The 13474-nt window shown below is 53.7% G+C and overlaps 3 protein-coding genes across 5 annotated transcripts; 2 read left to right on the top strand and 1 right to left on the bottom strand.

The window, feature by feature from the left end:
- Positions 1-58: 58 nt before the first annotated feature.
- On the top strand, positions 59-2951 carry PDIK1L (PDLIM1 interacting kinase 1 like; the record flags this gene model as incomplete). The annotated part of the gene is made up of 1 exon (XM_010723382.2): positions 59-2951. A coding segment is annotated over one exon (762 nt), but the record flags the coding sequence as incomplete, so codon positions are not given.
- Positions 2952-3138: 187 nt separating this feature from the next.
- On the top strand, positions 3139-11692 carry FAM110D (family with sequence similarity 110 member D). Of its 3 annotated transcripts, XM_010723383.2 has the most exons (3): positions 3139-5737; positions 6773-8565; positions 10132-11692. In XM_010723383.2, exon 3 carries the CDS (start codon positions 10203-10205, stop codon positions 11238-11240), a length of 1038 nt encoding a protein of 345 aa, XP_010721685.1. In that variant the 5' UTR covers positions 3139-5737; positions 6773-8565; positions 10132-10202; the 3' UTR covers positions 11241-11692. The 3 variants fall into 3 exon arrangements, with proteins under 3 accessions (XP_010721685.1, XP_010721686.1, XP_010721687.1); XM_010723384.2 differs by having other exon boundaries at positions 3139-8565; XM_010723385.2 differs by lacking the exons at positions 3139-5737; positions 6773-8565 and adding an exon at positions 8572-8952.
- A 208-nt stretch (positions 11693-11900) lies between these two features.
- On the bottom strand, positions 11901-13249 carry C25H1orf232 (chromosome 25 C1orf232 homolog). The gene is made up of 4 exons (XM_010723381.3): positions 12792-13249; positions 12629-12715; positions 12453-12538; positions 11901-12266 (listed from the first exon to the last, which is right to left on the bottom strand). Exons 1-4 carry the CDS (start codon positions 12876-12878, stop codon positions 12005-12007), a joined length of 522 nt encoding a protein of 173 aa, XP_010721683.1. The 5' UTR covers positions 12879-13249; the 3' UTR covers positions 11901-12004.
- Positions 13250-13474: the final 225 nt, after the last annotated feature.

Below are 13474 nucleotides of genomic sequence, written 5' to 3'. Positions count from 1 at the left end.
TTTTTTTTTTTTTTTTCCATCATATCTTGATATTTTTGTGGTCATCAGGTAGTTGTGACACTTCTTTTCCTTATTGCAGCTTGTAGAGACCTCATTAAAAGGAGAAATAGTCTTTGATCCCAGAAGCGCTTATTACCTTTGGTTTGTAATGGATTTCTGTGATGGAGGAGATATGAATGAGTATCTGTTGTCTCGAAAACCTAACCGCAAGACCAACACCAGTTTCATGCTTCAGCTCAGCAGTGCACTGGCTTTCCTGCACAAAAATCAGATTATTCATCGTGATCTCAAACCTGACAATATTCTGATATCGCAGAGCAGGATGGATGCCAGTGACTTGGAGCCCACGCTGAAAGTAGCTGACTTTGGGCTGAGTAAGGTATGTTCAGCTTCAGGACAGAATCCTGAGGAACCAGTCAACGTAAATAAGTGTTTTCTATCAACTGCGTGTGGGACTGACTTCTATATGGCCCCCGAAGTCTGGGAAGGACACTACACTGCCAAAGCAGACATTTTTGCACTGGGGATCATAATCTGGGCAATGCTAGAAAGAATCACATTCATAGACACAGAGACAAAGAAAGAACTCCTGGGTAGTTACGTCAAGCAGGGGTCAGCAATTGTGCCTGTTGGAGAGGCACTGCTAGAAAACCCTAAGATGGAACTGCTCATCCCTGTAAAGAAAAAATCCATGAATGCACAGATGAAACAGTTGATTAAGGAAATGCTGGCTGCCAACCCGCAGGACCGTCCTGATGCTTTTGAACTAGAGCTGCGATTAGTCAACATAGCTTTTAAAGACAGCAGCTGGGACACGTGAGCTGCAGAGCGGTCGTCTCTTGGAAGAGCTGCTCCTTGCCCAGCAGATGGTGCAACTTAATGGCAGTAAAGAAACGAGCCCGATCTCAGACCTGCAGGGTGTAGTTTCTTTTGATGGAATCTTGTTTGAGTTCCATACGTTATAAGAATGTGAGTTGGCAGTTGTGTTAGAGATGCTTTGTGTTTGTTTCCAGGATGTTATGTGTTAAGTCTTAAGATGTGACGATGTTCATTTGTGTACGTTGGCAGTGGGACATCCTAAGAGCTGAGACTTGATTTCCAGCCAGATCGCAGAGTATTTAATACATTCCAGTTTCCTATATCAGTATTAGGAACTCTCCTGGAAGAAGAGATTTGCATGCTGGTAGTGCAAATCTTCAGGTTTGTAAAGTTAATTGTGTATATATTTATGCATATGAGTGACCGAGAGCGTATGCCTGTGAGTGTGTTGCATTCCATGAGGAAATGACACTTTTCCTAAATTATTTGCTGTGGGTCTGAATGTTTGGGTTCTGCTAGAAAACAGGGTGAAGAAGATGGATGAGAATCATTCCTTCTCTGGTCCGGGATAACTTTATTATTTATTTTTATCTAATGTTAAAGGTAGGGTCTGAGACTTGACTTTGTGAGCAAAAAATACAATGCAAGTGTGTCAGCAGCTCTCAGAGTGCTGAGGTGGCCAAGCTTTGCGCTCACAGCTCAAGGAGCTCAGCACTGAGGGAGTCCAATGCCAGGTGTGTGCAGCTGGGTGCTAGCATGTTGGTGAGGTCATTAATCATTCAATTTTGCTTTCTCCTACTAATCAAATACTTTATTAATCCACTAATCTACAGTTTCACAACGTGCTCACTGCTCTTCTACCTGTAGTCCAGCAGCAAACTGAGTACTTAGGAGAGTACTGCGAGCTTCTATCATGAGAATGTGAACGCCTGGTGAGGGAATCCAGCAGCACTGAAGCAGTGGATTTAAGAGCACTCAGTTATGGTTCCAGCACAGCTGGATTGGATGTTACTGGGCATGAGCTTTTCCTTTTAGATGCTTACTGTCACCTGGGAGCAATGAGGAGAAAAAGGGGTGACTGTCTCATGGAACACACACATTCTCCTGTGTGAATAAGCAGTGCAGGCAGAATAACTGCTTGTTCCTCCAGAAGCAAAGGGTTCTAACGCTATCAGAAGTCTGTGGCTGTACAGGCTGCAGCAGCAGTTTTGAGCTGTTGCTCTGACCTGGTGGCAGCAAACCTGGAGTCACTAGGCCTTAATTCTTGTCACTTTGCAACACTTTGTGTAAGGCAGCTCACCTAAACAGGGATGCTCAGACAAGCATTGCTGCCTTGAAACAAAGCAATGTTTAACGTTCAGAAGATATCACAGAAGGAACTCCATCAGCTGAGTGCAGCAGAGCACCTTTGGGAGCATCAATTGGTGGGATGGAGCTGAGTGACAACAACGTTGTGCTGCTGTCCCTGCAGGGAGTTCAGGCTATAAGGCAGGACTTGGAACCTGTCTGGGGTAGTGGATGACAAGCAGAGATGCACCTCTCGTGCTCTGGAAGTGGAGATCTGCTCGCTCTCATGTTTTAACTGGGCACATTACAAGTGAGGGCTCAGCTTGTTATCGACAGGAGGAGAACAGTTCTCTTGCTGTCTGTACCAGCACTTTTACAGTACTTCCATCCCAGCACCAGTCATCCAGTGAGGATTTTGTGAAGTTCTAAGAGGACGTATCATCTTCCACGTTAAACTTGAGAGGTTTTGGAAATACATTAGCTCCTTCCTCTCACCTGCCCACCCAAAAGACAGAATCAACTGTGTTAATCTTACAGCATTAAACTACAGAACAATAGCACTTACCTTTAAGTCAGTCCTCTGCAAGTCTCTGATTCTCCTCAAGCACTTCAAAGGTTGAACACTGAGCGTGCTGCCGAGCTGCACCACGGAGTTGGGTGCTAATGAATGGCACGAAAAAATATTTTTTGACTCCCACAGCACTTGTTTGCACTGATTGCCACTTTAAAGGGTGGGGGAACCTGAAGTCCCTCTCATGGTGCTTAGCTGGTGGGTGACACTGGGCATGTCCTTGGTTCATCAGGAGTGGTAGTTCTTGAGGTGTGTGTTCTGTTTGTTGGTGAGGTCTTTAAAACAAAGCCTTATGATAAATCAAACTTGTAGCAGCTACAGAATTGTTCACCAGCATGACACAAAGTCAAGATACTCTTCAGCACTCATAAAACGTTTTTCAAAATCTTTCTTTAAAAATTGTAAAATATATTTTATGCAGGATTTATAATTGAGAGATTGTGTAACTTATTAAGTTCATGGTTTTTTGTTTTTTAATAAAATCTGAATTTCAATGAAGCTTTTGAACTTTACTGAGAAGTGCTTTCCTTTCCCTTCAGTTGGCACAGCCATCTCACTCTCAGCCAAGCTTTAGGATGGTTTATTTGCTTTGCTAGAATAGCAGTAAGCTGTAGCAGTTCATCACGGTCGCACACTGTAAGTGATTTTAGCTCGTAAAAGCTGCTGGGTTGGCTGGCAGAGGCAGTGCAGAGCTTCCACTGGTGTGGAATGTACTGCTCTGACAGAGCAGGGCCGTGCTGGCTTTGAAAGTAGCTGGCTTTTGGAGCTGTGGCCTCATGGATCTCTGCTCCACCTGAGCCTCTTAAGAATCAAAGCACTGCTCCTCTGGGCACGCTGCTTCACTTTCAAAGATGGGATTAAAGGCACAGCAGTATTCTTACATCCTGCATGGGCTGGGAGCTGTTGCTACAAGCGTAGCAAGTACCATCCTGGACTGTATGGAAATCTCTGGCAGGCTCTGTCTGCTGTTACTGGTCTTACTGGATTTTTGGGGCTGTGAACCAGATGCTGCTGCTTTCCAGGGCTCTGATGCTCTTCCCTCTGCAGCCAGCCTTCCCTTGCAGGGAGTCTCCATGTGCTGGAATGGGAAGATTTCACCTAGAAGCCTCTGGTTGTTGCTGGTGGGTGAGCCCTGCTGCCCCCTCCTCTAACAAATTGGGATCTCCCATGCAGAGGGCTGAGCACAGCCTGTTAAGCATCCTCCTGCACGTTTCCCTCCAGTGTCTGAATGCTGTATGATGTAGCCTGGCTTCTTTGGAGTTGCTGGGCTGCCGGTGTGCTCCTGGGGCTGAACCAGATGTAAATGGTGCCCTGAAGGCTGGGGAGGTGATGGTGACCCGCTGGTTTCACATGCCCTGGGAAACCTTAGAAATTAAGGTGAGGAAACGCCATTACTTATACATGGCACAAGAGTCTAAAGTCACTTGCATGTTTTAATTAAGAGTGCTCCAAAGCAAAGGATTGTTGTGCAGGCTGGGAGAGGGAATAGCCCAAACTGGGAGCACTATAAATTACTTGTTGCTCTGTTTGTTGTCCCACCAGCAAACACAGACCCAGCTGTTCGTTGGGTGTCAGTGAACTTGCATAGTTTGTTGTTTCCTGCATATCCTGGTGCTGCACATAGGCAGATCCCCATCTGGCTGAGAGCTGGGTGCTTAGATCTGTATGTCAGTGCAGTCATTGCAAAAAAGAAAGGGGTTGAAACTGTGATTCTTTTCAGTCAAAGGATAATTAAGCACCTGAATTAAAGGAGAAAATTGCCTTTCCGATTTAAGTTTAAGAGCAGTGATTTTGAACACAGATGAAAACTGAATTCTTCTTCCATAAAATGAAGAAAACAAAACCTACACACTTGAAATGCACCCAGCACATGGAAAAATAATGTGTAGAAATGCCCCACGACAGGTAGGATGTGTAAGGCTGCATCCCAGCTCCAATAAAGAGCTCTGCTTTATCTTCCTGCAGGTTGTCTGTCCTGTTTCCTCAGGCAAGGCTTGGCTGTGAGATCCCTGCTCTGCCGTGCTGAGGTTGTGAAACTCCTCTTGTTTGTATTTTTTGCTTTGTGTTCTTTTAAACAGAGCTTTCTTCAGAGCCACCCAATCGCAGCTGCTGCTCGAGCTGCGTTGCGATGGCAGGTGTTGCTCTGTGCTTGTGTTTAGGTCCTGCCCCTTGGAAGGATGCCTGCATTTCAAAATTTACTTTTTTTTCTTTCTCTCTTGTGCAATGTCTCACTGAGCAGACGTGCTCAGGTGCACTTTGGACTGTGGATAGCCCAAACATGACTTTTACTCTCTGCCTTGCTGTACCCGCGGCTTGTGAATCCTTTATGGTATCACTGTGCTTTCAGTCCTTACTGGGGCCTGTGCTGTAAATCCAAGCAGCAGTGTCCCAAGAAGAGGTCGTTAAAGGATTGCAGTGTAGTTAGCAGGGCAGCTTGGGCAGCGCTGAGTTTCGTTTCCTTTTTGGTCAGGGTCTGAGGAGCAGTCTATGCAAAGTGCTGGCTATTCTTACACACCGTTAGGGAAGAGGGACTCATATCAAATGTCACAAACTGTCCGGAGTGCCTGCCCCACATATGGAGAGGGGCAGGAGGTGGAAGTACTGGAACAAACTGCTGCTTCTCTCTGATCACTGGGTCTCAAAGTATTTGAGGCAGTCTCAGATGCTTTGCATCTATAAGCAGAACAGGGGAAGCGTGGAGAAGCTGAGCGACCCAAAAGATCAGCCAGCAACCCACTGCATCACTGCAAGAGGAACCATGGCCCAAGTGATACTCTCCTTTAAGTCACTGTTCCCAGATGAGTTTCCAGGTTTACCTGGGTGCCTGAAGCACCAAGCAGTTGCAGAAGGGCTGTGGTTGGTGAGGAGCAGATGGTGCTGCCCAGGGATGTGCAGTCTGACCTACAGGCTGAGCTGGCAGGTGGCAAACTGGAGCTGCAGGTGGTGAGTTGGAGCTGCATCTGCTGTGAGACTGGGCGAGGAGGAGGAAGAGGAGGAGGAAGGCTGCCTCCCTGCAGTGCCTCCCACACACAGCTTACTCCTCTCGAGCATTTTAGCCAGGTAAAGTATGCTGGGGTGGGGTGTTGGAGGACATGGCTGACTTGCTTTGCATTTTTTAAAGTGGGCAGAGGGAGAATTGCACGTGGTGCACTGAGGCCTCTGTAGCCTCTGGGATTTGAAATGAAACCACGCAACATAACAATGTTTGTGGGTCCCTTGTAGTTCATCACAGCCACACTCTGGGGAGGCCTTCCATCACAGCAGCTCCTCCCACCTCTCCCAATAGCTTTTTTACTTCCCAGACACACAGTCCAGAATTCATCCAGGCCGACTGTTCCAAAGGTTCATCCGTAGGGCACCAAGGTCTGTGTGAAGCTCAGGGTCTTTCTTCTGCGCCCAACTGCTCTCCGGTTTCTGCTTGCAAAAGCTTGTGGGTGGCTGCCTTAGCTTAGGTGTTGGTTTCAGATTTATTGATGCCCATTTGATGTCCATTTGAGCCCTTGATATTTTTAAGTTAGTGTAGCAGATCTTCCACTCCTGCTCGCTCCCCAGTAAAAGCCCATGCATCCCGGGCCCTTGGCGTGCAGCTGTACTGCCCTGAGCCTGCCAGCTCACTTCAGCTGCTCTCCTGCCCATGGCATTTACGTGGCCTCGGACCAGAAAGGGCTTTTGTGGGTTGGGAAAGTAAGCCGACAAGTAGCAACAGATGGTAACATTATCAGTTTTACAGTCACGTCTGCACCTGGTCACCCAGTGTTAGTGATTTTCGAAGGAGAAATGCATCTGGAAAGGTGACTGAGGGGCACGTTCAGTCCTGATCACTCTCCCAGGGGCAGACTGAACTCCTGAGAAGTGAAAATTATTCAGCTCCACTTATTTATCACTTAATGCAATATTCCACAGATTGGGCTGTTACTCCTTCTGCTTTTCCTAATATCCTGGTGCATGTTGGGCTGTTGGGACACATGGGGCCTTTTCTGGGGGTCAGACCCTGCCCCCAGGAGTCTCTGGAGCCCACAGCTTTGCTTGGGGCATGCAGGGGCAATAGGTCAATGTCTTAATGACTACACAAACAGCACTTCTTCCCCCTTGCAGGAACGGGCTGTGAGCTCTGCTAGCCATGCCAAATTCCCCCTCTGGAAGTCAGCCCATCCTCCCTTCGGCATCAATTGACCACAGACAGCCTCAGCCTCCTCCTGGGCTGCTCCTGCTGCTCCTCTGGGGTGGATCAGAGCCGAGCATGGGAGCATGTGATCTCCTTTACAAGGTGGGGCATGCAATTATCTGTCGCCAGGAGAGAGGAGGTCATGCTGGGAGTGAAGCTGTTTAATCAGAGCTGGATGTGATCTGAAAAATCACTTTGGAGGAGGAGCAGTGCGCCCGGCTGTTTGACCTTTGAGGACTTCCTCAAATTCTTCTCTCCCATCACGAGGGCTGGAAGCACCCCACGAGCAGATCCAAACCTGAAGCCTTCATGTAACCACAGTCAGCGTTGGAGCTGTAAGAAAAACAGCCTTAATTAAATAACGAGACTTTGAGCATCTGTATGACTCTGGTACATTTGTTAGAGGCTGATGGATGGGGTAAACCACTTTAGCTGAAGTGACAAAGCTTCATTGCCTCACCCAGGGAAGCAGGAGCTGCCCAGCATCCCAGTGCCAGGACGGGCCCCTCAAACCATCCCCTTTTGTATCCTCAAAGGAGTTGGGGTTGTTGGGATTTTAACAGTTCAGCAGGCAGTATGAGCTATATGTGCCCTCCCCCCCCCCAGTGCAGCCTGTCTGTCTGTCTGTGTCTGTCTGTCCACCCCTTTCCCAGGGCAGGGGAAGTTGCAGGCGCCTGCTGGAAGTGCCTCACAGGAACATCCACATCCGCCACACAAAGGTGAACTGAAGGCTGCTCTACTCATGGCTGTCCTTACCGGAACGGCAGGCTGGGTTCCAGCTCACAAAATAAACGTGTTTTGAGAAACAGTGATTGCTGTTGCCTGGCATTAACAATAGGGTCTGCTCCTCCCCCACGTGGCAATCTGTGCTCTGTGTGAGAGGGCAGCAGATCCCAGCCCTGCCATGGGTTTCTCAGCCTCTTCCCCCTGTCCTTTTCCTCATCTTTCTCTGGAGCATTGCTTTGCTTTGCTTTGCTTTGCTTTGCTTTGGCTGCATCCTGCGTGGGGAATGAGTGCTGCACAGTGGGGTCCTCCTCCTCGGATTGGTCCTGCATCACTTTCAGTGGGGTTTGGCTTGTGCCAGCAGAGCTTGGACAGGCCCTGGTGCATGGGATGTTGCTATGGCCTCAGCTCCTGGATCCCCAGCACTGGGGTACAACTCTGGCTGCAATGCCTGCACATCCAGGGTGTGCAGGATGCCATGGAGCTTCCACGGGGATGGGCAGGGCTCAGTACTGCCTCTTTTCCCTTTCAGAAACAGAACCTACGATTCCCGTGCCAAATGTCATATCTTTGTTCCCTCTAGAGCCTGCTGGTTCCCTGCAGGTAGCAGTCATGTGGCTGCAGCCTGGGCTGCACCCCACTCCCATTCAGCATGGAGGGATGTGAGGAGCTGAGGCCTCTCTTGGGCTCTGCAGTGCCAACTCCAGGGAGTCTGCCCACATTTTGGGGTGCTGGGAGTGGAGGTGGGCTGGGGCCGGAAAGGACACTCAGCCCTCCAGGAAGGAAAGAGGGCAGAGGTAAAAATAACCCCTGGGTTGGCTCTGGTCCCTGTGGCTTCCTGCAATTTACAGCCCTTCCCGGGGAAGGGGAGGCAGGAACCTGCCTGGATCTGAGCTCACTTTGACCCTTTCACCGCTGACAGAAGGTACTGGAAGGACTTTGCTTTGCCCTATTCCTGTGGGCTTAGGCAGGACCCTGAGGAAGGGAATTGCAGTGCCAGGTAATCATTGCTCTGTTCCTGATGCACCTGGTGTGTGTGGGGTCAGACAGCGGGCTCCTCTGGGAGGAGGCAGACAATGCTGCTATGGCCTCAAGGGATGGAGGGGAGCCTGTCCCAGAGCCAGCATCCTGGCTGTGATCCCGTAAGAAGAGCGGGGAGATGGAGCCCGTGGCTGAGGGGAAGTCTGGGGTGTAAAGGTTGCAGGGATTGAGGTCTGAGTGCTGGCACAGAGCAGGATGTGCCGATGGGGCTGGGCTGGCAGGGGTTAATGGGGTGGCTCTTCCTCCCTCTCTATATGAGGCTCCTGCAGCTCTGGGCTCAGTTTGCTGCTGGCTGCTGGAGGAAACAGGAGCAGAGGAGACCAACCAGCACCCTGCACAGGCCCAGGTGAGCACGAGCAGCCCCAGCATGGGGACACAGCTGGGACATATGGGTCCTGGGGCTGGGCTGGGGGCATGGAGACACTGCAGCCCGGGGGGTGACACGATCATGTTCTGGGGGCAGCATCCATGGAAGCACTGCAGAGCTCTTGAAACCCATGGAGATGTGGGAGTTTGCCCCTTAGGAGTACAGGATCTGAAAAACTCAGTGCCTCAGTTTGCCATCTGTAAAATGGGGGTGGATGCACTGCTGAAGCCCTTGGGCTGTGTGCGGAGGCAGAAGGCCCCTGTGCTGTCTGCTCTCTGGATAGCTGTGGTCTCTCTATCCCCATCATCACCCCAGAAGTGGCTTTTCAGGGCCATTTGGGCCTCTTTTGCTCAGGGGCACCATCTGCTCTGGGCATTTACAGCCACCTCTGCTATTCAATTTATGGCCCCATTGCTGTGCGTTGCTTGGTCCCAACATTGTCCCCCACTGTCCCTGCATGGGTGCTTGGTTAAAGCTGAGCAAGGGCTGTTTTTTGCTCCTTGACACTCCCCAATAAGTGGTGATAGGAGAGGAATCGATTATCCCAGAGCCTGGCTTAGGGACCCCTTGCTGCAGAAGGACAGGACAGCACAGGATGAGCCCCCAGCAGAGTTGTGGTGCCGACCAAACAGCCTCTGCTTAAAATAAACCTTCCCGGAGCTCCTTTGTTTTCTTTTCCTGAAAGGGAAACAGAGCCGGGAGCCCGGCCCAGACCAGCACCATGGGGAGCCACGATGCCCCGCACAGCACGGAAACCCCAGCAGCCAAAAGGGCCCCACTGCTGGCACAAGGGGAGGGAGGGCTGGGGAAGCAAACTGGCTTCCCCAAACCGTCTTTGTTCTGCTGTCCCCGGGCTCGTAAAGATAAAGCAATGGCTCCAGTAAATTTCCTGTACGAAGCTGCTCTTGGGATCTTGATGAAGCCGGCGGATGCCTGGTGCTTCTCTCTTCCTGCCCGTGATTGTTCCTGCCCCGGTTTGCAGGGCACCTCCTCTGCAGACAGGGGCCAGTCCTGTCCCCCTGCACGGCTCTACGTCGCTCCCGGTCCTTCTGCTCGTGGTGCCACATCCCTGGTACCAACCTCACCCTTGGTTTCAAACTCATCTCTGGTTCCAACCCTATCCTCACCGCTAACCCCACCGCTCCTCTCTCCTCCCAGGACAGCAGCTGAGCGCAGAAGCCGAGCGCAGCTTTGGGGTCCCCATCCCACACAGGGTTGGCCGGCAGGCGATGGTCCCACTCGGCAGCACCCCCCGAGCCGTCTGCACTTCTGGCCGCGGCGTCTCCCCGCTGCGTTTGCTGAACCGGGGTCCCGAGTATCTGCGGGAGCAGCTGGGGGGGGGCGGCGGCGGCCGCACACCCAGCGCCGTGGAGCGGCTGGAAGCAGACAAAGTGAAATACGTCAAATCGCAGCAGGTCATCAACAGCCGACAGGAGCCGGCATTGCGAGGCTGCTCGCCCTGCTGCTCGCCCCGCGGCCGGCGACTTCTCGCCCTGCAGCAGCGCCACGAGTTCTGCCACGGCTCGGATCTGAGCTGTGAAGGCGGCCGCAAGGTGCTGCCCGGTCCTTCGTCCCCCGTGCCGCGGAGGGGAGGTGGCGGCAGGCGTCTGCTGAGACCCGACTCTCTCGTCATTTACCGCCAGAAGCGGGACTGCCCAGCGATCAACAAGGAGAACACCAAGGGCTACGGGCTGGTGCGACGCCTCTTCCAGGGGCCGCTCAGGGACAAACCTCCCAGCTCTCCCCCGGCCCAAGGGTCGGATAAATCCTCCGAGAGCCCCATGCTGTGGGCGTCCATGGAGCAAGCAGAAGATGTGCAGACGCCGGATGCCGGCAGCAGCAGCAGCATCGTCCCAATGCCTGACAGCCCCGTGCCGCAGACCCCCCAAGCCCCCAGCCTGGCCCAGCCCCCCGCCTCCCCTGGCCCCAGCAAACCGGCACTTGGCCTGCGCCCGTCCCTGCCGCTTTCGGAGAAGGAGCGGTTCTTCAATTACTGTGGGCTGGACCGGGCCATGGTGGAAGGGCTGGGGAAGGAACGGTTTGTGCCAGCGGGGTGGGATGCTGCCTCAGCACGGCTCCACAGCTCCTGTGAGTGGGAGCCCAGCCAGGCTTCGGGATGCAGCGGGGAGGATGTGGGGCCAGGTGAGGAGGAGCCGGACACACGGCTCTGCTCCGCCATTTCGGTGGTGGAGCGCAATGCCCGTGTCATCAAATGGCTCTATGGCTGCCAGCGAGCTTGGGCGGCCGCCAAGGAATCCACAGTCTGAAAGGAAGCACCCAGCCAGCCGTGTGTGGGTCTAGGTGGATGATACGGCCCCTTGCTCTTGCCGGATGTGGTTTGGGGACTGGCAGCACCCCGACACTACGGTGCTGCTTACAGGCCAGCAGGGACACCAAGTCTACCCTGAGCAGAGACAAGGTCTGCCCACAGAAGGGACAACTGCTTTATCCCTTGGATATGCAGCCCACCAATAGCTGCTTTTTGAGGTGTGGGTGCACGGCCGAGTGTGGTGGGGTGCCCAGGGACCTTCTTTGGGTGAGTCCAGCCTCAGCTGTGGTGGCTGGAAGGCTGCTGTTCCTTGCTGGGCCCCTACCTCTTGGTCTTCTCTGTTTCTGGTTGTGGTCTAGAATGGTAGCCTTCTCTTCATCAGCCTCGATTGGAAAGAGGCTGCTAGGATGGGAGCAGGACTCTAATAAACAAACCTATGGTTTTCTTCTAGCATGGCTGCATCTGTGGTTTCTTCCAACAGTGCCTGAGTGGATGGGGGAATGCTTTGAGGACTGGGGTGGCAAGCCCCCTCCCATCCCTCTGGAAGATTTCAACCCCTTGGGGCAGCTCTGCAGCCTTGGGGATGGAATGGGGCTCCACAGGTGACAGGGCTGTTCTAGGAGAGAAAGGCAAAGAAAGCACCACACATGCTCAGGGAGAAGGGCGCCGTGGGGTCTTTAGTGCCAACACCTCCACATTGCCAGGGCCCATCACAGCATCACTGGCTGGCGCTGCCGCAGGGCCACGTTGGCACCGCCTCTTCTAGTTGCCCTTGGAAGCATTTTTATTCCGGATTTCAGCCAGCTTGCTGGCCAGGAAACCCCATTTGAAGGCCCCTTCCTCTGGCTCCCGCAGGTCGCTGGGGCCCTCATCTCCTGGTGGCTCCGTGGGACTCTCACCCGGCTCTGGCGGGGCCACCTCCTTGTCCGGTGTCGATGTTTGCTGCCACTTGGTAGCGAAGAGATCCCAAAAGCTGGCTGCTTTCTGGGTGGGAGGCAGCTCAGCTGGCACGGCAGCCAGGGGGCTAAAGGGAGAGCAGGGGAGGGGACGTGAACACAGGGACTCCTGAACCGGCTTCAGTGCTGGGGCATATCTGGGATCCCCTGGTCCAGGGATTGGGATCATAGCTGATGGGGGAACACGGGGATGCAGAGCCCAGGGCAAAATCTAGGCTATGGGAGCCCCCCTCCCTCCTTAAGACATAACTTACTGGTCGGCGCAGGGCTCTGGGTTGAGCAGCTGGTGCTCATCCTCGCGGGTGAAGAGAGATGAGAGCGTCCGCCAGCCCCCCTGGACCTGGAGAGGAAGCACAGTGCGACTCAACGGGGCTCACTGGGAGTTTTTGGGACTCCCGATCCCAGCAGCACCCACAGCCGCAATCCTCACCTTCCGTGCCAGCTGGGACACGGGGCCGGATCCCTCCTCCATCAGCGCGGGGGGCTCCGCTGCCTCCATCAGCTCGGAAGGATCTCCCTGCAACGAACCCAACCCAGTGAGAGCAGGAGGAGGACAGGGGGGCTGTAATCAGCCGTACCCCCCCCCCCATTACCTCCTCCTGCAGCGCACCGTCAGCCCGTGCCCCCCCCAGGGTCTGCAGCACCCTGGCTTTGTAGAGTCCCCAGATGCCCTGGGTCATGGCGCGGGGCTGCGGGACGGAGGCGATGCGCAGCGGCAGGCGGGGAGGTGGGGCGGTTCTCGTCGGCGATCCGATGCCCTCATGAAAGTTTCAGGGGCCGCGCTCCGTGCACAAAGGGGAACCTGAGCCCGGGTCGTGCTGGGGGAACAGCAGCGGGCGGGGGAGGGCTTGGTTCGCCCCAAACCCGCTCCCGGTGCCCAGCGCGCACATCGGGACGGCCCTGGGGAACGGCCGAGCACAGTCGGGCAGCACTCTGTAGTGCCACCGTCTGCGGTGGGTGCGTTTTTCTGCCCGTTTCGTGTCCATGAAGGAACCGCAGGAGCCGAGCAGCGCTCAGCGCCGCACGCCGGCCGCATTGAAGCGGACACAACTTCCGCTACTCCAGCGCATGCGCAGTACGACCGGGCGGACCTGCTATCGCAACGGCAGAGAGGAGCGACGCCGGACGATTGTGTGTCCGCCCCGGCGCCGCGCTGCTGCCACCTGCTGGCCGAAATGCGGCACTGCAGGCGTTGCTCCGCACCCCGCGCCGCTGCGTTAAGAGCCGCTGTCCCATCACGCTCCCGAGCAGCAACTAAACTAATTAACAGTTCCTT

This window comes from Meleagris gallopavo, chromosome 25 (genome assembly GCF_000146605.3).
Source record: "Meleagris gallopavo isolate NT-WF06-2002-E0010 breed Aviagen turkey brand Nicholas breeding stock chromosome 25, Turkey_5.1, whole genome shotgun sequence".
Taxonomy (NCBI): domain Eukaryota; kingdom Metazoa; phylum Chordata; class Aves; order Galliformes; family Phasianidae; genus Meleagris; species Meleagris gallopavo.
The sequence above is the reverse complement of the archived record's forward strand: the minus strand, read 5'-3'. Positions and strand labels throughout refer to the sequence as shown.